At 48.6% G+C, this 23,239-nt stretch overlaps 1 protein-coding gene across 8 annotated transcripts in view; it reads left to right on the plus strand.

Moving 5' to 3' along the window:
* The window catches only part of Lef1 (lymphoid enhancer binding factor 1), a 115,858-nt gene that overhangs the window by 61,325 nt on the left and 31,294 nt on the right, over positions 1-23,239 (plus strand). For 5 of the 8 annotated variants that reach the window (XM_037207106.1, XM_028856852.2, XM_028856860.1 and 2 more), the window contains exons 4-8: positions 14,910-15,042; positions 16,485-16,575; positions 18,171-18,254; positions 20,156-20,278; positions 21,578-21,740. In XM_037207106.1, the coding sequence (XP_037063001.1) occupies positions 14,910-15,042; positions 16,485-16,575; positions 18,171-18,254; positions 20,156-20,278; positions 21,578-21,740 (594 nt within the window). The remainder of the gene's footprint in view (positions 1-14,909; positions 15,043-16,484; positions 16,576-18,170; positions 18,255-20,155; positions 20,279-21,577; positions 21,741-23,239) is intronic. The other 3 variants (XM_028856868.2, XM_028856878.1, XM_037207107.1) reach the window with 1 other exon arrangement.

A 23,239-nucleotide genomic window follows, 5' to 3' on the forward strand; every position in this document is an offset into this window, starting at 1 on the left:
GAAGGTGTAGCTCATCAGGAACTGAAGCTATACACGTTGTGTATATACAGGTTGTGAGCTGCCACGTGAGTGCTGAGGAAGCGAATCCTGGTCCTCCGTAAGAGCAGCAAGTGCTCTTAACCACAGAGCCATCTCTCAAGCCCCTGTATTACTACTGTATTCTTCTCTCACATATTACATCCCGACTGTAGTTTCCCCTGCCTCCCTCTGCTCCCAGCCCCTCCCCTCCCCTCCCCTGTCCCCCAGATCCACTCCTGCTCTGATTCCCTTCAGAAAAGAGCAGGCCTCCCGAGGATGTCAACCAAACATGGCCAAAGAAGGAGCTGCAGTAGGGCCAGGCACCTCCCCTCGCAGTAAGGCTGGGCAAGGCCACCCAGTGGGAGGAAAGGGGTCTCAAGAGCAGGCCAAAGAGCCAGAGCCAGCTCCCTCCCACTGTTAGGAGTTCCACCAGGACACCAAACTACAAAACCATAACATAACTGGAGATTACGAGACACATAGACTTAGACCCTTTCCTGTCTCGTGGAATGAAAATGCAAGTTACACAGTGTATTTGTCTTCCCAGGTCAGCAACGCGTCTGAATGGTCGTAGAAAATGTCTTATGTTTCCCTGTGTCAGCTCATAGGGAACACTTTTTTTGTGCTAGACCTTCTAATAAAAATAATTTGTGTGTTCCCCTGCCCCCTTTTGATTGCCAAAAGCCTCTTCAGCAACTTCTCTGCAAAAAATAAGGGCCCCCTCAGACTTTGACTGGACTCTTGCCACGTGTGGGCACCTAGGTATAAGCAGGGGCGGCCTGAGAGGCCGAGCGTTGAGCACTGTCCTGGAGGCTCCTGAGCGCTGTCCTGGAGGCTCCTGAGCACTGTCCTGGAGGCTCCTGAGCACTGTCCTGGAGGCTCCTGAGCACTGTGGTCCTGGAGGCTCCTGAGCACTGTCCTGGAGGCTCCTGAGCACTGTCCTGGAGGCTCCTGAGCACTGTCCTGGAGGCTCCTGAGCACTGTGGGTCCTCCTGGAGGCTCCTGAGCACTGTCCTGGAGGCTCCTGAGCACTGTCCTGGAGGCTCCTGAGCACTGTCCTGGAGGCTCCGCGACACTTTCTTACATAAGCATCGCTCCTGTTGCAGGCTCACACCTGACTTTACGACATAAGCCAATTAAAGTAAAGCAAGTCCTTTTTATAGTTACCTCAAGTGGGAAGGATCCTTTTCCCTGTGACATAATTAGGTGTAAGTCTGCTGGCTTCACCCCTGTGGAATTTTGCACCACGCATCTGCAGTCCATCTGGGAGCTGCGAGATTTCTCTGACCTTGACCATGTGCCAGCTCCAGCTGGCCGCCTCACCCCAGGGGTTCTATAGTTCTCTCGCAGGCTTGGAGCATTCTTTCTTTCCCTGTGGATATCCCGAATGCCATAGAGAGGTCTTCCACCCTCTAGAAGTGAGACTCAGGGAAGAGGACTGTAGACTCTGTCTGGGTCAGCCATCCTTGGATGGTAGAGGGAGAGATTTTTAAACTGGGAACAGGACTGATGAGCTTCAGAGAACTTGACATTATTTGCTGTAATCATGCCCCGTCTACCCCGGAGCAGTGCCCTTTAGGTCCGGCATCCTGCCCTTCCCTGTTGCCCGGCATCATTATGAGGGGATCGGTGGATTGCAAGGGAAAACACAGCCCACTGCCTTTGCTTGCTGAGCACTGCATGGGATCCAGAGGAGTTCTTGACCCAGATTTCTCCCCACCCCATCTCTGACGAGTTTATCTTGTCATCTCCCCCCACCCCACCCCCACCCCGGTCTGCTGTATTCATTCCATTCTGTTTCTGTGACGAAACACCATACCCAGTATCAACTTGGCGAGGAGAGGACTTCCTTGGCTTGCACGTTACAGTCTGTCACCGTGGAAAGCCGAGAAATGAAGGAGAGACGAGAGACGGCGGAGACTTGCTCAGCTTGCTCCCTTATACCACCCAGGACTGCTGGCTGGGACGGCACTGCCCACCATGACTGGGCCTTCCCACATCACTCGTTAATCGGGAGAATGCCCGCCCCGCAGGCTAGTCTGATGGAGGCAATTCCTCAGCTGAGGGTGTAGCCTAGGTGACTCCGGTTTGTGTCACGTTGACAAAAACTAGCCAGTGCTCCTCCAGACACCGCTGTCACCAAGCTGACTAGATTTGAGCGTGCCGGTACTAATTAGTTACTGTGCAGTGAAGAGCTAAGTACTTCGCTCCTGGGATAGGAGAGCGGTTTTTTTTAATCAAGGGACCAAGGCACATTCTGTCTCCCACCCACCCCTAATTAAACCAGGTCCCCCCCCCCATTCCAATCCACAGATCTGTGATTAAATGTGGTTTCTAGTGTCCACGATCCAGAAAGTGCTGTGACCATTTGATCTCTTTCTGTGCTCCGAACATCCACGGAGGACAGGTCTCTACACACAGGCACCTCTAGGTCCCCAGGCCTCCTCCAGCTGCTGGTCCTGTTGATCTTGCCTCCTACGACGCCAGCCAGCCTTTCACCCATGATGCTTCATCCCTTTTCTGGCCTCAGAATTAGCCACTATATCACCTTACTAATGATGTGTTGCCTCTGGCACAGGAAATCTCAGGTCTCTTTTGGCTTCTTTGGCTGCTTATCTTGACTGACTCTGGTTCCCTTCATGAAAAATAGTGGTGCCTTCAGATCACTAGGGGAGTGTCAAAGGCTGTGCGTTCAGTCAGACGATGACGTCACAGCGTCACACCATTAAATGTCAGTCATTCTCAGGCCTTCCTGGTCTTCCCTGTTACTAGGCTTCACCCCAGTCTCTCTGTTTACAGACTCCAGTGACTGAGAACAGTGACTGCCCTTTTGGGCGCCCAGCGTGAGTGTTTCCCCCTTGGTGATCTCCCACTTTCCCCAGTGACTGGTTCGTGGGAGTGGACTAGAGCAGACGCGATCCCAGCAAAGCTCAGTCCTCCTGAGCCTGGGTTTCCTTATCTGTGAGCCGGTGGGAAGCATGCTCAGGTGTGTAGACATGACAAATAACCGGGGTGAATGGCCTTCCACTTTGTATTTGTTGGGGCGCTTATAATAGAGATAGGGACAGTTTGTTAAGGAAAAAAAGTCAATGAAGGCACTCCCAAGGGTGGAAGTGGACTGGGGAGCTGGGAGGACAGACAGGCAGAGGAACACTCAGCATGAGTTCTCATCCTCTCCAGGTCATGTGCTTAGCCCGTCCTCTCCAGAGTCTGTGTGTCGTGGCTTCTCTCACACATGCTCTGCTGGCTGTAGCCCAGTCGAGGACAGGTTCCCAGTCCTTCTCTGTCGATCCTCTTCCCTCCTGGGTTAATCCGATGTCCCTCTGCACATCAGGGCGCTCCCGCCGCCGCCGCCGCCGCCGCCGCCGACCCCACTGAGACCCTAGCTCACAGAAATCCTGTGGGGAAGCTGAAGGTTAACATTGGTGATGGAGACAACATGCTCCCTGCCTGAGAGGGACCACAAGGCCCTTTCCCTCCTTTATTGGTTCGAGAGAAGTCTCTGGCTTTGGATCACCTGTAATGGGATTTGGCAACATCATGAGGAGTTTGGTCTGAAATCTTTATACATCCTTGAGACTAAATTTTACAGGCTTGAAAATACAAGGTCTAAGCAAGAGTAACATGATTACATCAGCCAAAGAACCCAAGAAGGGAAGAGGCAGGAGAGCCACGGCCATGCTTGATCCAGGAAAGCCAGCCTTTGGTAGCTTGTAAGGAAGGGGTAAGTTCTTAGACTGCCATGTAATTACTGTTATACAGTAAAGATGGAGCAAGATGCAATAAAGAACTAGTTTAAGGCGGAATCCAATGGTGGAATGAAGTGTGAGATCACACCCACTAAACACAATACTCCCCAAGGAAAAGTAAGGAAAACTTAAACCTCCTTGTCTCATTCATCCAGCAGCCTTTTAACTCCTCTCCCCTCTCCTCTCCTCTCCTCTCCCTCCTCCCCTCCCCCCTTCCCCTGCCCCTCCTCCTCCTCTCTCTCCACCCCCTCTCTTGAAGTGGCAGCACACTTCTGTGTCTTTCCAGTCACCCCAGGAGTCAGACCATGTAAGTTACAGCTTCAGCTCCGACATAACCTTTCCTAAAAGGCGGTTCGCACACACATGCGTATATGCCCTCCTCCTTGCCTGTCCCTTCAGCTCTGACCTTGCAGTTCATGTGGAAGGCACCCTCCCCCACAGTTCTGCCTGATTTCCCGGATGTGGGAGGAAGGAAGGGCATGCACATCCTACCTCTTACTCCTTCTTGCTGAGGTATGGCTCTGGTGAGGATAAGCAGCGCACACTTGAAGCTACAGCCTCTGTGTGAACAAAGAAACACAAACATGAGGTGACCTCTGAACTTTGTTTGTTTGTTTGTTTTTGTTTTTCGAGACAGGGTTTCTCTGTGTAGCTTTGCGCCTTTCCTGGAGCTCACTTGGTAGCCCAGGCTGGGTGGCCTCCGAACTTTACAATCAGAATAATCACAGCAGCGAATGGGGTGTGATGGCTCTTCATTTTTATCTGCAAAGGCTGGCACCAGGGCAAAGTGGGAAACTAATGTTCCCTCTGTGTGTGTTTGCTTGTGTGGGTATACATGTGTGCACGTGCATGGGTCTTCCTTGACCGTTCTCCACTTATGTATGTATGTATGTATATATGTATGTATGTATGTATTATGTATTATGTATTATGTATGTACTGAGGCAGAGCCCCCAGATCTGGCTAGCTAGCTGGCTTGCTCCAAGCATGCTGTCTCTGTCTTCTGCTTGCTGGATTTACATGCTTGCTTGTGGGGGGATCCAAGCTGGAGTCCCCATGCTTGAGAGCAGGTGCTCTATCCACTGAGCAGGCTCCCTGGCTGGCTTTTCATTGGTCTTAGTGTGGCTACCCTTTCCTTCATCCTCCTCTACCCAACACCAGAAAACAAGTGACTAGAGTGACCTGGGAGAGTCAGGCGAGCCCTTTAGAAAAGCATGGAGGTTTCTCGGCTGGTCGTGGAAAAGGAGGTTAAGAGACTGAAAAACCCGAATGATTTTGACACACCATTGCCGGCTTTGTGATGGAGAGGACCACTTATTAAGAAATGTGGGGTTTTCGCTGCAAATATCCCCAAGAAGGTGGGATGGGAAAGAAATGGGAACATCGACAGGGGGCTGTTGGCCTTGCGCTTCCCTGAGCTGAGAACCTGATCAGACTGCCCCAAAGCCCTGCTCCTCGGAAACTGCAGATGGATAATGGTGTTGTAATGTTTCATGCCACAACAGAAAAAGACTATAGGCAGAAGTCCTTGTCTGTAATATAAAGGTATGAATTATCTCTTCCTTAGAAGGGGTTGACTTGACAGTGCTGAAGGCCTGTTCAGACAATCACGTGATTTATCGATATGGACAGTGCTGGGCTGGCCAGGCCCTGAGTTCAACGCTAAGAATAAAATCACTTAGTTACAACCTCTTTCTGGTGAGAGAAAACAGCTACACAGACACACAGCAACAGCACAAGGGAGCAGAGGTACCAAGTGTCATTTCCCTATCCAAAACTATCCCAGAGATGGAAGCCATGAAGTAATTGCTTCCTGACGTCACCTGAGTAATGCCTCGCACCCAGCTGGCGTGCATTGCCTGCACACGACAGTGAGTCGCTTGTTGTTTCTTCGCTGCAGACGCCAGTTCCCAAAGTGTGCTCTAAACTCAAGGATCCATGGGTCAAAACAGTTCTCGGGGCAACAGGAAACCTTCTTTGTCTCCATTACCGTGTGGGCATATGCACGACACTGTTGGATAAAACAGCTGGTGATGACGCGTCTAGTCGCTGCATTCGGCCCTGTGTTACCAGAAAGGTCAGATGTCACTGATGTCCTTCGGAAGTCGGTTAAAATGACCAACTTGATTAGCCTTTGACCTCCAAGCATGCATTGAAAGGCAGCTGTGGTTCTTCCAACACTGGTGTCTGACAGATATTGTCTCATAAATGAGCAGACTGCATCTGTCATGTGATGCAAAAACAGTTGACATAATTTACTGCCAGTGATTAAGAAAAAAAAAAAAGCTTTCAAACAAACACTAGAATTTTTGAAAATTGATGCACACTACTGTGAGCTTGGTATCTCTTCTCAGTCCTTAAAGCTTTTGATGGGATCCTGAGTGAATGGGGTCTTCACACTGTTGTAATAGGCTTTCTTTGGGGCTGCCGACCAGCTTCCAGATCATGACATGGAGACTGTTAGTTACGAATGCTCAGCCTTATCTTATGCTCGTTTCTTGCTAGCTCTTACAACTTATTTTAACCTGTTTCTCTTCATCTGTGTTTTGCCTCGGGGCTTTTTACCTTTCTTTCATTCTGTATGTCTTGCTCCATGTCTGACTGTCTGTCTGCTGCTTGGCTGGCTGGCGCTGGGCATCTCCCTCTCTTTCTCTCTCATTCTCTTCTCTCTTCTCTCTCTTTGTTCACCAGCCCTGCCTATCCCTCTCCTGCCTAGCTATTGGCCATTCAGCTTTTTATTAGACCAATTAGGTGCCTTAAACAGGCAAGGTGAAACAGCAACACATCTTTACATAATTAAATGCAACATAAACAAATGTAACACATCTTTGCATAGTTAAGCAAATGCAGCATAAAAAATGCAATATACCTTTACATAGTTAAGTAATATTCTGCAATATAAACAAATGTAATGCATCTTTACATAGTTAAATTAGTATTCCACAACACTATGTAAAGAAATGTTTCAGCCCAGTGAACTCTTCTGATGTTTTCACTTTCCAAATGACTATTGCACCATATTTCAAAGTCACACGTGGGTAAGTTCAGACGTTTATAAGAGGAGGAAGCTACATTGTCACAGGTTGTGATGGACATTGTGACTAACCACCAAGAAAGTCTCTGCTACCTGTCAGGTTTTGATCTAGTATCAGAGAAAGAGATCCACGATTGTCTGAAAAATGTTCTAGAATAATATCTTTTGCAGGAGTGTACCTGTGAGGTTGGACTGAAATGTGACATACCGCAGTGGAGATCTGCATGTAAAAACACAAGGATGAAAACTCATGTCTTCTATTAAGGCAGACACTAAAGAGAGGGACAAAATATGTAAACAATGCCACTCTTCGCATTCTTACTTAGAGGATGTTTTTATATAAAATGTTTTATCTGATAGGTTTGCCATCTTAAGATGAGTTAAATTTTTTAGGTTTTTATTGTAATTTTTAACATGATGAATGTTTCTTGATAAATCTGCATAAACAAAGATTTGTCAGCATCTTGTGGTTTTTAAGAATGTAAAGGTTACCTGGAGCAAAACAGTTTGAAACTGCTTGTATGCTAAACATAGCATATTTTGTGGGATCTATTGTGTTAGCTGCTGCTCTGATAGAGAAATAAAGCAAGTGCAGTGACCAGCTGCATGTGCCTGCATGCAGCAGTGACCAGCATGCAACAGCAGTGAGACTGAGACCAGAATGATAGGATTGTTTCAGGTTGCAGGCCAGGGCGCCATTGGTCCTGAAGGATCGGGAGGTACTTCAACAAGCAGTAACCAGAGGAAAATTCTTGAAACTTAGGTACAAATTAAAAGTATTTTAGAGCAGGAAAGGAGAATCTGTCGTGACAATTCACCTGGAAGGAAAAAAAAAAAAAGCATAGGTCAGAGCAGGGTGCCTCAGGGATGTGTGGGTGACGTTTGGAGCATCTAGATTCACGCACAGGCCCTTTTTTCATATCCACACCACAGAGCACCCCTGAACAGATGTGGCAGGACCCGAGCTCAGTGCTTTATCTGGGTTGCTTGTTGACCCCCAGTGAACCCCGGGAGTGGATAGCCACCGGTTTTGCGAATGAGGAAACAGATTCTGGGAAACTAAGTGGATTACCAAGTGTAAGAACCGACTCACACTTGCCCGCCCGGATTTGAATTCTGCCCCAGTGCCTGCGTGTCTGAACATTAAACTGTACTGATACTGGTGGCTGGCAGTCGACAGCCAGAGGGTGCCGGGACTACCTGGTTTGGGTTCTTTAGTATACAAGCTGTAGACTTTGGAGTCACACCAATTTGGACTCAGATTCTGTCTTGTGACTTAACTTTTAGTGTAATCTCACATAAATTGTCTTCTCAGAACTTTGGTATTCTCTGTGAAACAGAATCTTAGCATCCAGTCTGAGGCTGGCTTGGGATCAAGTAATAGACTGTGTGCCCGTCACCACCTGATGATGGCTTGGAGAATCATGGGTACTCCGTGTTTTTTTGTTTTCTTCTTTGTCTTAAAGCAGCTTGTTCACTAGTCTGTTGGAGATCTGCTGGTAGCACCAGCCTTCTCCAGGCTGCCATTTGTTCCTGTTGGGGGTGTTTTTATTAAAACCTAATGCTTGCATGATGCACGGTGGGCGTACTCACCTGGCTGGCAGCTTGGAACAGAGGTGGGGGAAGGAGCTGAAAACCCACACGCAGTCTGGGGTAGGAAGACCAAGGGTTTGGGTGTCAAACCAACCCCAGTGCAGCTCATCTGTCCACTAATTACTACTTAGCTCTGTGTTCAAAAAGGACTCGGCCCCTTCATCTGTAAACTCGGGGTAATGATAGCCACTTGGGCGGAGACGTGCCAGAGCACATCCGAAAGCATTCCTATAACGACAGGCACTCTCGGGGCGCCCGGTCCATATTCCTTGCTTCCTCTCCGAAAAAGCCTCCATAGCTTGATGGTGAAGGTCTCTGGAAGACCGCTTTCCTCCCGACCTAGGTGTGAGGAATGGTGAGATCTGGGGTTCCTTCCTCACCCGAAAGAAGCTGCTGACTCACGGTGGCAATGCTCTCAGATGTGAAAGCCTCGCTGGACCTGGGCCCAGTGCCTCGCTTTGGAGGATGGTCAAGAGTGTTTTGGACAGAACACAAAGTAGTAGACGAGGAACCCAGTGTGTCCTGTTCATGGGTGGTTAACTCATCCCTCTGTGAGAAGGTGGGACTGTGGGTCTCAGAAGGGACGAGAAGACAGTGAAGTCACACAGCTGTGTTCAGGGAGTACCAGACGTCTTTGGAGTGTAATCAAAAGTAAAACCCCACCGTGAGGGTTGAGGCCAGGTGCCATTTCTCACCTCAGCAAGCTGGTAGAGTGTTGATTCAAGTTTCCCTGCATTCGAATTATACTTGAGAACACCACTGATGAAATGCACAGGCTATTGTAATAACATGCACCAGCTTTGTGCAAGGCTCGATCCCAAGCTGTGGGTTTAGCTGAAATCTGGAAATAGACTACCAGGTGGACCCGCCACTCACCAGCTCTCCCACTTCCCAGCAGGCCCAGGGCCTCAGCCGGGAGGGAGGTGAACCACGGTCAGCCCTTCCCAGAACCACATCATCAGGGGATGACGACTTTCAGGGCACCCCAGTGCCAGCCCGTGGTGAGTGGGTCATTTCTGGGAACCTGGCTTTGGAGATGGCTCTCAGATCCCTAAGTGGCACCCACTTCATGTCCACAGGAGGTGTGGGTTTTATTGGCTGTGATGCCAGAGCGGTTCCTACCTGCAGGGTCCCGCCTGGGCGGCAGCCAGCCACCCTGCCTTGGGATGTTTTCCAGCTGTGGAGAGAAAGGTGGCTGTTCAGCCTCTGCTGCTCTGACCACCTCTGCTGAGGTGCCTCTTTGTCTGAGGCAATTCCTGGGCCCGGGACAGAGACCACAGAGTCATCACAGAGATGTCACACGCCGTCAGCTATGACCAGGATGGTCAGCTCGGGAGTCTGAGGCCACGTCATATGCTGGAAACACGGCTTGGCTTCCAGAGCCAGACTTTTGCACTTTGCCGCGCTCGCTACATGCCTGTGGGAGAGTTGTCGAGTGCCTCCATGTAGTTGCCCAATCTGTAAGAGGGGGGTGCTAATCTCACCTGCCTCAGAAGGGCTTGCAGACAAAGTCCTAGCCAGTGGACAGTAAGCACTTGATCAGCGTTAGTCGCCACTGCTGTTAGGCTCCACATGCCAGAATGGCCCAGCGGTGGGCCTTTCTAGCTCAGGGCAATGCTTCCCGCCATTTTTCTCAACAGCCATGTGCGAGCACTGAGCACGGGCAGGACAGCTGTTTCTCAGCCCCCTCCCCTCTACGTCTCTGTCCTTCTTCTAGTACCCGCTGTCCTGTCCCATTCCTTTCCCTCTGCTCACCCACTGGGTGTATTTAGAATCAGTTTTTGGTCTCACTCTGCCACTTCCTGCCTTGTGGGCTTTAAGGAGGTTGCTAAACATCTCCAAGCAGTAGATTGGGATGACTGGGTGCTTCCAGAGCGTCTCGGAAAGATGGCCTGATGATGCATCTGGGCCATCAGGGATAACAAAATTGGGAACACATATTGGGAATGTCTGCTGAGTCTCTACTGGAAAGTAAGGCTTACCTAACTGTGCCCATGAATGAAGAAGAAGCCACCGCCACCCATGCTCTCCCTCGCAGCAGACTTCCATGGGGTAAAGTACTGTGTGCACAGTACTCAACAAAGAGAGGGTGCTGGAGGGTCATTTGATTTCCCTGCAGCTTGGAGCCTGTGTAGGAGGCGTCCCCGGGGCCTACTGCCACCGTGTTTGCTGGGGCTGAGCGCTGGGCTGGCTGCGCTGCCTGGGCCGTCCCCTCAGTATCGCCAGTGGTCCTGGCTTCACTGCCCGCCCTCTGGTGACCTCTGCCTCTCTTTTTCCCACCTCTTAAGAGGCCAGGACTGTAATTGTTCTTTGGCTTTCTTGCAACTTTACCATGATGCAAAGGCCCAGGACCAGACCTATGCTGCCTCCATCATTGTCCACTCCACATCATGTGATGCTTGCATTTCAGATCTAGCTTATTTCTGTTTTTTAAACGTATGGTTCGTCTCCAGCACACACTCCCCACGATAGTGACTGTCCCCACCTCCAGGCCCCTAGAAGATAATAGAGACCACATCTGCGTTATCAGTGCTATAATGGTGCTTGGGAAATTTTCAGACACTTAATAAGTGGGCACACCTGCACCCACATACGTGTGTCACGGCCTATAATGTTCCTGTGAGACAGACTTAGGTAGTGGTTTTATAATCTTCCCAGAAAGTACATCGGGCCCTTTGGAGATGAGAAGAGCAGACTTCAGAATGGTTAGATTTGTTTTCTGTCTCAGAATTTAACCCAAGTGGCAGGGCCCATGTCCTGACAGTGTTTGTGTTCATTATGTCCACACATTTAGGACCGAGGACAGCAGGCCAGTGGCAGGCAGCTTCTGCATAGCTTGAATCCACATTGCTTCATTTGTACACATCGTGGAAACGGTCCTCGGGAGGCCTTAGAATTCTGCTCACACATAGTATTGAGATTTCATGTGACTTTTTATTTTTGGCCACAAAAAGGGACGTAATCCACGCCGCCGTTAACGCTCCTGCCGGGGCCGCTTGTGCTATCCATCTCGAAAAATATAAGACAAGGCCAGAGCTTAAATTAAAATCCTTAGCCTCTTATCTCCTTCCCACAGGAAAGCAAATCTGTGTTGAAAACCGTAAAATTAAGAGGAGAGCAAGGATAGCATAATTTAGCAAAAATTCATGGCACCAGAGCCTGAGCTGTATGGCTGGAGGGACAGGTCAGACATTAAGGAACACCGCCTGCCAATGTGAGTTCCTAAGGGTGGTGCTCCGGAGACAAGAAAGGCATGCAAAATAGAGAGATCCTTCCCGAAGATCTCTGCAGCGCAGGCGATAACAACCCTAAGAAAATATCTTTGTTGATTAGTTGGCAATTACACTTCTTTTGAGACTTTGCATCTGAGAGTCAGAGCAGTTATTCCAAACTAGAGTCGAAATGTGTTCGTTTTCAAGTTTGGGAAGCAAAGAGGTTTTTTTGTTATACTACTTTAAAAAATAGTTTGATTTTTGTCCCTACCCAGCCTGCCTTCTCTAGCACTCTGAATCCCTTGTATTTCAGAGGCCCCTCTTACATATTTAGTAAGTAACATCATTAACACTTGAGCAGTATTAAAGTCTTTTTAAGCCTTTTGCACATTTATATGCATAGATGTTTGTGTTAATATATGTAGAGAAAAATTGTGTGGCTTTGATAATGGGGCTCTATTTAATAAATGCCAAGGGCTAGATGAGCCATGGGAAGGTGGCCATTAGAGAGGACCTGGTAATTATGAAGCAGAAGCATAATTGCCAACAATCTACAAAGATACTTTTCTTAAGGGTTGTTATAGTAAACACTGTAGAAATCCTATCATTGTCCAAAAAAAGTGTGACTTTTTGCCTTTACTGTTCCAGGCCACGTGAGTTTCTTTTGGGTGGTGGTTGTAATGACAGTGTAAAGAGCATGAAGCATCACCAGGCTTTTTGTTGGCAATTTTGCCTTGAGTCAGTTACTTCTGGTGCTTAATTGGTAAAAAGGCATCAAAGTGTGTACCCTAAGTGTAGCCCCATATGACAGTGTGTTGTGGAGTCCCTGGGCCATAGGGGTGTGTCTCTGCATTTGAACAGTTCACATCGGGACACACGTCAGCCCACTTCCTCGATTTCTCCTTAATATGATTACTTACGTCTTGAGAAACTCACTTTACATTAATCTTAGCCTGGCATAGCACAGTAAAATGTCACCAGTTCAGACTAATTACGGTGAAGGCATGCCTGAGCTAGTGAGTTCGTTACGCTGTTCCTCTGAACTCTTGAGTTGCTCATCGTTGTACAGTTTCTAGCCGCACATCCTCCTGGGGATGCTTTAATTAGTAGATGGTTAAAAATCAGAGCTACCCTTTACATGTGTGTGATTGTGTTACAGTCCCTTTCTTTAGGGGGATGGGGAGGTGTTTTTTTTTGTTTTTTTTTCCCGTTTGTTTTTTCATTGTTGTTGTTATTTGTGAATAAAATTGTATGTGCTTACCATGTGTAACATGGTTTGAAGTGGAATGGTTAAATCCAGTTAATTAACATATGAATTACTTTATGAAGGTTAACTCACCAGGCTTTCAAGAAGACAGTGTATTAGGGAAGAGACATGGTGACACATACTGCTAAGTCTGACACTGGGGAGCCTGATGCAAGAGACTCCACATAGTCAGTCCTTCCTTCCTTCCCTCCTCGCCCATCCTCTGTCTGTCCTCCCCTTCTTCCTCTTGGCGCCCACGAGAACACACACACACACGACACACACACGACACACGCACAAATACATTATATTATTAACTAACTAAAGTTTCTTTTAAAATGGTCATCCTAATGTTCAGCCCGTTTGAAGTCATTACCCTACTGATTTATTTAGTAAGCACTTTCTTGAACACAGCAAACTTTGTTTTTGAGATGCATCTTGCTATGTAACCCTAGCTGACCTGGAAGTTGCTCTGTAGACCAGACTGACTTAAACTCACAGAGACCCACCTGCCTCTGCCTCCCCAAGGCTGGGATAAAAGACATGACCCACAACACTTAGCTTGGGGGGAAGGATGACTTTTAAGTTTGCCACAATCAAAATGATCACAGATTTTATAAATGCCATGCAAATCTGAATCCTTTTTTTTAAAAAAAATGTGCTGTTATATTGTTTGTGGCTTCCAAAGTCAATAAAATTTGTTTGTAAGTTGGATCTGGTGATGTAAACTACCTGGGAGACTGAAACAAGAAGATTGTCATGAGTTCAAACCCAGACAGGGCAACTTTCTGAAGCCCTGTCTCAGAATTTAAACAGCTGTTGGCCAGCGTGTGCAAAGCCCTAGTTGGATCCCCAGTACAAAAGAACAAAGTTTCCTTGTAGAACACACACACACACACACACACACACACACACACACACACACACACACGGTACGCACAGTATAGTTGGTTTGTCTGTGTGTCTGTGCGGGTACACTTGCCTCCACAGGCACACACTGGGTCAATGTTGGGGGGTCTTCTGTCACTCCCAGTCTCATCTTTGAGAGAAAGCTTTTCCGTGAACACGGAGCTCATCATTTTGACTGGACTGGTGGGCTAGCAGCCCTACGATCTGGTTGTCTTCTTTCCCCCAATGCCAGAATTGCAGGCGCGCTCCAGCACACCAGGGTTTTTATGATGACCCAAACTCAGGAGGAGGTCATGCTTACCCAGCAAGCAGCTTGGCCCACTGAGCTGTCTCCCCAGCCCTGCCGTTGTTCATTTGTTTGCTTTTAAAATGAGGTCTTTTCTGTAGCCCAGGCTAGCCTCCTACACTTCTTCCTTCCTTTTGAGTGCTAGGGTTACAGGCCCGAGCCATAGCATTTCACATAGCCTGCTGAAATATGTGAAAATATGCAATGTTAGCAATTTAAAGTGTTCTTCCAAACTGTTATTTTTACGTTGCGGAATTAAATTGTGGACTCTCGGGGAAGCCAGAGGAGCATCAGATGACTGGGTAGCAGCTAAAGCAAATGGTCACATCAGACAGAGCTGTAAGATGTCAAAACGTTGTCGGAGCGTGGTTCTGAAAGATGTGCTAAGGCGTCACGGACTTGTAAATTACAAGTCTCTGCCGACGAAGTCGTTTAAGTCGGCAATATTCGATCGCTGATTTGTTCAAAGGACAGTTTTTTATTGAATGGTCTTTTACAGCTAGACACAGGTAATGTGTGGAGAGCTTGTAGATCACGACTTTGCTGTAGCAGCTCTTTATCAAACAAAGTAAGGAGGGAAGGAGAAGGAAGTGTAAACGTGTGTCCAGAGGTTCGGGTCACGCGAGGCACGGTGAAGCCAGGTGACCTCTGCAGGCCACTGGTGAGGTCACCATCAGCCTCTTTGTGGGATATTCTTGTACTTAAGACTGTTTGCCATAGAAATGCTGGCAGCCGGTCAGGACTACGTGGCTCTTGTGTACCCCTAACAACTGCCTGCTGCTCCCGAGTGACCTTTTCTCTTGGGGAGAGGAGACGCGAGTCGGGCGGCCAATTAACGATTGGCCTTGTGCTTACTTTGCAGTCCAATAAAGTGCCGGTGGTGCAGCCGTCTCACGCCGTCCACCCCCTCACCCCCCTCATCACCTACAGTGACGAGCACTTTTCTCCAGGATCACACCCGTCACACATCCCATCAGATGTCAACTCCAAGCAAGGTAAGCACGTCTGGCCTGCCCGGGCCTCTTGCTGGTCAAGCGACCGTGTCTCCTGAGTATCTTTGGCTATATCTCCAGAGAGCCATCATGTAAGCTGTCTAGTGTGGCTCACAATCTCACAGCAGGTCCGAGCTGGAACACACATCGGCAGACTCCGCCGATATGAGTGAAAAAAGATGGGAGATTTAGAAGTCTTGGCTATCATTTGTTTAATCTTATGATGAGAACACACACACGCACAAGCACACGCACAAGCACGCACGCACACGCACACGCACGTGCGATGACATGAGGCAAGAGCCCTATTGACTGCGACCTGAAGACGATTTTCCTCTCTGCTGCTTTGTGAAGGAACTGAGCAGTGGTTTGTCTTAAACACACAAGTAATAATCAACATTGGAGGTAGCACTCGAGTCCTTCTCTCATGCTCAGGTCCTGTGGTATCTTAAGACCCACGTCAAGTCCATGGGCATGTCAAGTATTTAAAGAGCCCCTCTCATGTGCTCATCTATTTCCACATATTGGCAATGTATTTAGTCGCTGACTGGTGACTCTTGGTAAGTCCTTCTGCCCGAGATGGAGATGATCTTTTGAAGCCGTGGACATCCATATGTAGTAAGTTCCCTAGAGTGACTCAGACACACCTCTCCCAGGACATTAAGTCTCACATTTCACGTGTTGTGTATTTCTCTTGTCAATTCTGTTTGCCTCTCTACCTAAGGTAAGGAAGGTCTGAGAAGGGATGTCATCTGGGCCTAGCATTAGGTGGGTGTCACAGTTGCAGGACACTCAGCTCCCAGGAGAGCTCAAGCATGAGCGACAATTTGGTGGCATTCTCCTTCGCTGGAGAATACAGCTAATCCAGAACAGTGTGACCTTGGAGCCCAGAGGACTGGAGCTGATGAGGAGCTTACAGGCAGCTGAAATGGCGGTGGAGAACAAATGAATCATATCAAGTGTGACCACTACGAGGCTGAAGAGGATTCCTAATTAATCTTTGATCCTCTGAGGTATCACATTTCCCAAATCTATGTGTCCATAAGGGAACCGATGAAAAATGGCAATTTCCCTAATCTTTGAGCCCCATGGCAGGCCGTCTTCTTATGGAGGGCTGTCATTTTCCATGCTCCACGAAAACACTGGTCTACCATTTTCTTCAAGTGAAATAATGAAGGCAGACTAGATTATCAAAGACTGCTCCCAGGGCTGTTTTCCTGGCGGTGTATTCATTCCTGTGTGGATTTCCTCAGCTACAGCTGCCTGTCTGAAGACCCTGTTTCCCAGGTGTCCGAAGTCCTAAGAAAGCCTCATTCCCGTGCACCAGGCCTGGCGGGCAGTTTCTGTCCCATAAATGGCATGAAGCATTTTACAGCCTTTCTCCTGCTCTTCCGCATGATGGTCCCCTGAATGTAAACACCATGCATTTCCGTTCCTTTTAACAGGCATGTCCAGACACCCTCCAGCTCCTGAAATCCCCACCTTCTACCCCCTGTCTCCGGGTGCCGTCGGGCAGATCACCCCACCCCTCGGCTGGTAAGAGTGCTCCTGCAACCTTGGGTTGAGTGTTGGCACACGCGTCCTCCCCGTTTCCATTCGTGGGAGTGAGCTCCATGCGTGGTTGCACTTGGGGAATGAGAGATCTTACCGCAACAGGCAAGGTGCTAACTTTATTTCATTTCAATTTGAAAGATTAAAAAAACACACACACACACAGAGGGACTTTGAAATGGATTGAATCTGTCCGACTAATTTGTGTAGAAAATGACTTCATAGCATTCGCTTTGAAGCTTATAGTTTTATGGATTCCGTTTGTGGCTGTGGGCATTTGCAATGCCATATGACGCTGAGACTCAGTGGCTTTCCTCTCCCAGGTTCTCTTTACCAACCCATATTTTTGAACCATGAACTTAGACTCGCTGGACGTCTCCTTTTGCTTCTCAGTGACCAGGCAAATGACAAGGGCTAACGAGAAATGAGCAGGTCGCTAGCGTCTTGCGAAATGTCAATAAGCAAGCACCCAAGCTCACCTCAGGGGGCCAAGAAAGGACTTGGGCGCTTCGGGTTTTCTTCAAATGCCGGTGTTTCCCTTTGTGACGGTTATTTCCAGAAACACTCCAAATGCTGCTGCCCGTTCACTTTTTTTTTTTTTTTTTTTTTTTTTTTTTTTTTTTTTTAATTGCAAAGATAAAGGAAGTAGCTGGTGAGAAGAGTGTGGCTGTTGGTACACAGCTTTCTCCTCCAGCTCAGTGCGGTCCCTCCTCCCCTCCTCAGTTTCCCCTCGTTGAGGGGGTGCTGCAGCCGGCCAGACCCCCCTGCCTGTTTTCTGGTCAGCCTGCTGCCCCCACAGCCCCCATACGATGGCCTTGTCTGCACACCCAGACATTCTGACATTTTCTCCAGCAAGGCCAGGTCTCTCGCTCCCTCCCCCTTTAGCGTTCCATCTCTCAGTCCATGAGTTTGATTGACTGTGCGTACACGTCCAGCCCTAGCTCGGTTTGACTGCCTGAACTCAGCCACTCAGGAGCAATAGGCCTAGGCCATCGCTGGTGGCTGGAAATAACCACTGGAAAAGAAAAAGTGGGGTTGAGAGGAGAGAGGGGAAGACGGACCTCTTGGGGAGGAGAACAGTAATTTCAGTGAATCAGTCTTTGATTTCTTCACTCTTAACCGGGGTCTCCGAAATGTTTATTTATTTTTATGTAAATAGAACAGTTGGCGCCCTTTCTATTTCTAAATTCTCAAAGGTTTGGATGAAGAGTTGGTTAAGCTGCTTCTCCGAAGGCATAGCTTACTATTCTGTGGGCTGCATTATATTCAATAAGCATCTTTTAAGTCCTACTCTGCGTTAAAGGTGCTGGGTGAGGGAAAGGGATAAAGAATCATTGACGGGCTAGCTTGTGTTCAGAGCCGAGGGAGGGAGAGTTTTCTTCAAGGCACACGGTGCTTTGACGGGGGAGATGCGGGAGGGTAAGGGAGGAAGATGATGGTATGTAAAAGTGCTGCCCCCACCCTCACCCCCACCCCCCCACTGCCTTCCGACGCCCCCCTCTCTCCTGTCACCAAACTCCTACTGCTAGTTGGTAACTGGTGTTGTGTCATTGATGGGTTCCTCTCTTCTGTGACCTCAGGCAAGGTCAGCCTGTATATCCCATCACGGGTGGATTCAGGCAGCCCTACCCATCCTCTCTGTCAGGCGACACTTCCATGTCCAGGTAGGTGGAGGTGGACCGGCCAGGCTGCTCCCCTGCTCGCGCTGTGCGCACCCCGCCCCGCTTGCCTCTGGGCTGGCTGGCTAGGGGTGCCTAACCCAGCCCCCTGCGTGTGTCCCTGCAGTGTGTCTGGCTCCCACACTAGGTGTCAGAATGACTCCGAGGCACCAGCCGCACTAGGAAACGTTGCAACTCCAGGATTCGTGGCCACCTGCCTGCGGGATGACACGTATCCCCAAAGAAGATGTTAGGAGAGCTTGTTTGGTTTAGAGCACTGGGGGCGGGGTCTGAGAGAGGACCGTGAAAGGAGTTGGGTCTGAGTTCTACCACTGCTTCCTCTGTGGAAACATAAATCAGTTTAATGTGGCAGTACCTGAAAACACCCCATAGTCAAGACCCTTCCTCAACTGGCCCTTGGCTTTTGAGGGGAGAGAGGACAGTAGGCGCAAGCTGGCCAGCTATGACGGCAGGATGTGCATCCTAGTGTGTGAATCAGGCCCTGTGTGGACATGTTTCTGCAAGTGAAGCCCTCTGGGGCTGCTCTGTGTGGCGCTTCTGCTTCTGGAAGGGATGCCTTCTGTGTGTTTGATGTACCTGATGCACACACAGCTTTGTGCTGTATCATCTGTGTGTCCCACGTGGCTTTCCTGAGGAAGCTAGTCTTACTGTGCTGGAAGTCTAATGGTGAGCTATTAACTGGCTGTCAATCTGTCTCTTTCTTTTTTTTTTTTTTTTTAATGTGGGTTTGATGTTTATAGTTTGTGGTAAATTTCAGCTTCAAAATATATATATTCTTCAGTGAAATATAAATCTAGATGGCTAGGTTGGTTAGTTGTCTTCCTTTTTTATGGTCTTCAACACTGAGAACTGAAGACAAAGATTTCCTCGAAGGGACACCAAAACATCAAGCATCAGGTGTCTTTACATTTAGCGAGGCATCATGACTTGGCCAAATATTTGTATTTTGGTCTCCTTAATAATGAAGAAGTTTGTTTCTGAAGTACTAGACACCCTAGTGGACATCCTTTTCTCCTTTCCCAGTGAGAGGTTGATTGTACAGGCTTTGGTAAAAAACCAAAGAATGGTTTTCTTGTGAAATTAAGCTTTTACTATAAAGTTGATCAGAAAGAAAAAACTTTTCTAAGGCATATCCAAATTTTACTCAGTATTTACTGAGCTATGTCCGCAAACATCTGGAACATTTTCTTTTTCTAGCAAGAGAGGTTCCTCCCTTTGCCGTGGCTGGTGGTAGACAGGTTAACGTTTCGAATGCTACATATTACTGCCCTGGAGAAAGGCATTAGCAGGTGGAGATTTTGCCCGGATGCAGAATCATGTACCTCCCGATGACTTAACCCTTAACTCCGGAACCAGCTCTTCTTCAGGCCCTGTCTCCCAGACTTCACAGCTGTGTGGAAGGTCGATTTGGACGATGTGAATGAACACCTGATAAGTGAGGAGCTGAGAGGGCTCTCTCCCTGCCCATCTCTCAGTTGTTCCCTTCTGACGTTAACTAACAGTCAGCAATACGGGAACACTTCCTGTGAGATTTTGAAATGTGATGACTGATTGAATCTTAATAGAGGGTCATGTTTCCATTCATTCCCCATATTGAAATTTTTGTTGGAAAGTTGCTTTGCAAGAAAACAGATTCAACTTCCCCTGATCTTGTGCCTACTGCCTTCCTGAGAAAGAATGCCAGTTTGAAAAACTCCAGGGAATAATTATATTTTCCAGCTGAATACAGAAACAAAACAGTTGTTATTCTGCCTTATAGTTAATGCTCAGGTGTATGCACATACATCGTCACTCACAGCCAATGGCGGTTGGTGAGTGGTCTTCTAACTCTGCCTAGGTTTGGCCGCAATGGCAGCAGTGTGGACTCCTCTCCTTTCTCCATATAGGTTCTCCCATCATATGATTCCTGGTCCTCCTGGCCCCCACACAACCGGCATCCCTCATCCAGCTATCGTAACGCCTCAGGTCAAACAGGAGCACCCCCACACTGACAGCGACCTAATGCACGTGTAAGTAGGGCACCCCACCCCCACCCCACATCACCCCCACCCCGGCCCCAAGCACCTCGGGTCTCTGAGCCCTCTCTTCTGTTGTGAAATTCCATGTAGCTCAGCTCCTGGAATGCTCTGTCCCTGAGAACAGGGACTCGACTCTGACTCTGGAAAGGACCACACGATTGACAGACAGTTCATGGACACTCGCCCTCCTGTGAATACCAGTGTTCTGGATGTAGTTGGGAGGGATCATGAGCTGTAGACCACTTCCCACACCAGACTTGCCTTTCATGAAGTGAAACAGAGTGGCAGGCTCAGTGCACATCATTCTGGAAACGCAATTACCCGGGTTAGCGTCCTCAGCAGCACAGAATTCAAGAAAACGTGGTCATTGGCCTGAGATTCCCTGTTGGGCCAGCCTTGGTTCAAACTTTCTGAGTCAGGCTGTATTACCTTGTCCTGGAGGAATAAGAAATGATGCCTCTATAGTCTGTGGATGAGAAGGGTAGGACAAGCAATGTATGGTAGCCCATAAAGGTCCTGAAAATATATTCAAAGGAGATATGTATGTATATATTTGTTTAGTCAGAAGAGTCAGAATCTCACCGGGGCTAGGGAGCCAGGTCAGTTGTAAAGAGGTTGTCTTGCGTGAATGAAGACTTGAGTTTGTCCCCAGTAGCCATGTCAGAAAGCCAGCTGTGGTGGCACATGCCCATAATCCCAGCACTGGGGAGGCAGAGGCAAAAGGAACCGTGAGGCTGGTGTGGCCCCGGGCCAGTGAAAGACCCTTTCTAAACAAACCAACAACCAAGATGGCTGTCAACCGAGGATCAACACCCAAGGCTGACCTCTGACACACACACACACACACACACACACACACACACACACACACACACACACCCTGGGGGGAGGGGTTGGAGGGTGACCACTTGCTTTTCAAAGTGTCCTTCATCCCCATTCCCCCCAAGTGAACACCCCTTGCAGAGGAAGATGAGTGATCACTAGTTTGTGTCCAGCTTCTTTGGAGGTGACCAAGGGCCTCACTTCTGGGGCCCTGGTTGGAGCTTTCTCAGAGGGAAGGAACCTTATTCACTGCCACTGTGTAGATGAAGAGATCCTGTGCTTTGGTTGTATGCAACTTGGGGTTTCCTCACGGAGCTCCATGCTCTTCCTCCATGTTGGCGGTGTCCCGGGACGGCTTGCGGAGAACGGGGAGGGGCGTCCTCACACTGAGTTTGGCGGTGCGAAGAGACCTTCTCTCCCATCCCTTCCAACTCCTCCTGCCCCTTCCCTACCCACCGCCACCTTTAGGAAGCCTCAGCATGAACAGAGAAAGGAGCAGGAGCCAAAAAGACCTCACATCAAGAAACCTCTGAACGCTTTCATGTTATACATGAAAGAAATGAGAGCCAACGTCGTAGCCGAGTGCACGCTAAAGGAGAGCGCGGCTATCAACCAGATCCTGGGCAGAAGGGTGAGTATCGGGGTGTGGGTAGTGTTCATGGCTGCCGTAGCGTGGCCTCACTAAAACGTGCTGAGATGTAGGTCCGTGTCGGGTGGTATGTGTGTGCACGTGTGTTTCTGGGAAGTGGGGCACAAGGTACAGTGATAGGGTGTGTGGTAAACAATGTTGACTGTACCTGGCACGTAGGAAACTTCCTGGAACTGATAACTGCTTTTAGCACTATTCTTTAACCAATATTTACCAAGTGTCTTTATTTGTCTCTGGTGATGCTTGGTAACGGTCGCTGAACAAGACAGCCCCAGCCCCTGCCTTCTTGGTGTTTTGTGGCCAGATATAGATAGTAGCCAAAAATAAAAAATAAATAAGAACAATGAAACTAGAATTTGTAGTAAATACTGTGGGTGTTATGAGCAAGATTATATAAGAGACTGTCAGGGGCCAGCACACGCCCTTCTGAGGATGCATACGATGAGACCGGAGGGACGATGAGACCGGAGGGACGATGAGACCTGAGGGACAATGAGACCGGAGGGACGTAGCCGCTAGGGGGAGATTTCCCCATCTAGAGTAGTGTGGGGAGAGGGTGAGGGCTGGCAGCGGGGTCTCTAAACCCACAGAAGGAGCTACAGAAGGGCTTCTGGGAGACTAGCCCAGAGGAGAGAGGAAGCCACACCTCTCCCAGCAGAAGCAGAGCTGCTGTGCTCTGAGACACTAAGACCTGAGGGACCGGAGATGTCATGTTTCTAGAGAGGCGTTCTACAGCTCAGAGCCCCCACGCGCTGCTTCTGGTCGTCCTTCCCCCTGGCGTCCCTCCATCAGCCCCCGCTCTTGATTTTTTCTTAGTTCTTGTCATACATGGAGGTCCTAGACTATAACCAGGTTATGGGAACTCTTAAAATCCCTTCTCCAACAGCTGTCCAAAAGACTAGCCCTTCTGTCTAGTGCTTTCCCATAGGATTGAAAAGGTCTTAGCTTGATATCTGTAGATCGGTAGGGCAAAGTCAAATTCATCTAATCCAAAAGCTACATTTTTATTGACACACATTACAATTCATTAGGAATGCACCAGTGCTCACCACATGTGTGCGGTAGCTTTTTAGTTTATGGCCCCTGTATATGTGTTTGGGCTTTTTTTTTTTTTAAGTTCAGATGAGGTGAGGAGGCTCTAACCACCCCTGGGAAGCATAGAGAGGATTGTGTGTTAGCTGCCATCGATGACACTTCCCTGTGCTCTCAGCTCAATCCATTGGAACATTCATAAAGACATTCAGGAGGCCGACAGCCAACACAGACTACAGAAGCAGCCCTTGAGTTATGGATTCCCACTGGAGAGCCTCAACCCATTGCCAGCTCCAGTCTGTGAGACACAGAGCTCTCGAGACTGGACACAGCGGCAGATTGTAGTCTTTGGTGTTCCGAGTGCAATGTCCTATCTCCCCATGGATTCTTAAACACTTAATAATGATAATTACAGTGATTCCCAAGCCAGATATCAGCAGAGGAGTGAT

The sequence above is a fragment of the Peromyscus leucopus genome, chromosome 6 (assembly GCF_004664715.2).
Source record: "Peromyscus leucopus breed LL Stock chromosome 6, UCI_PerLeu_2.1, whole genome shotgun sequence".
Taxonomy (NCBI): domain Eukaryota; kingdom Metazoa; phylum Chordata; class Mammalia; order Rodentia; family Cricetidae; genus Peromyscus; species Peromyscus leucopus.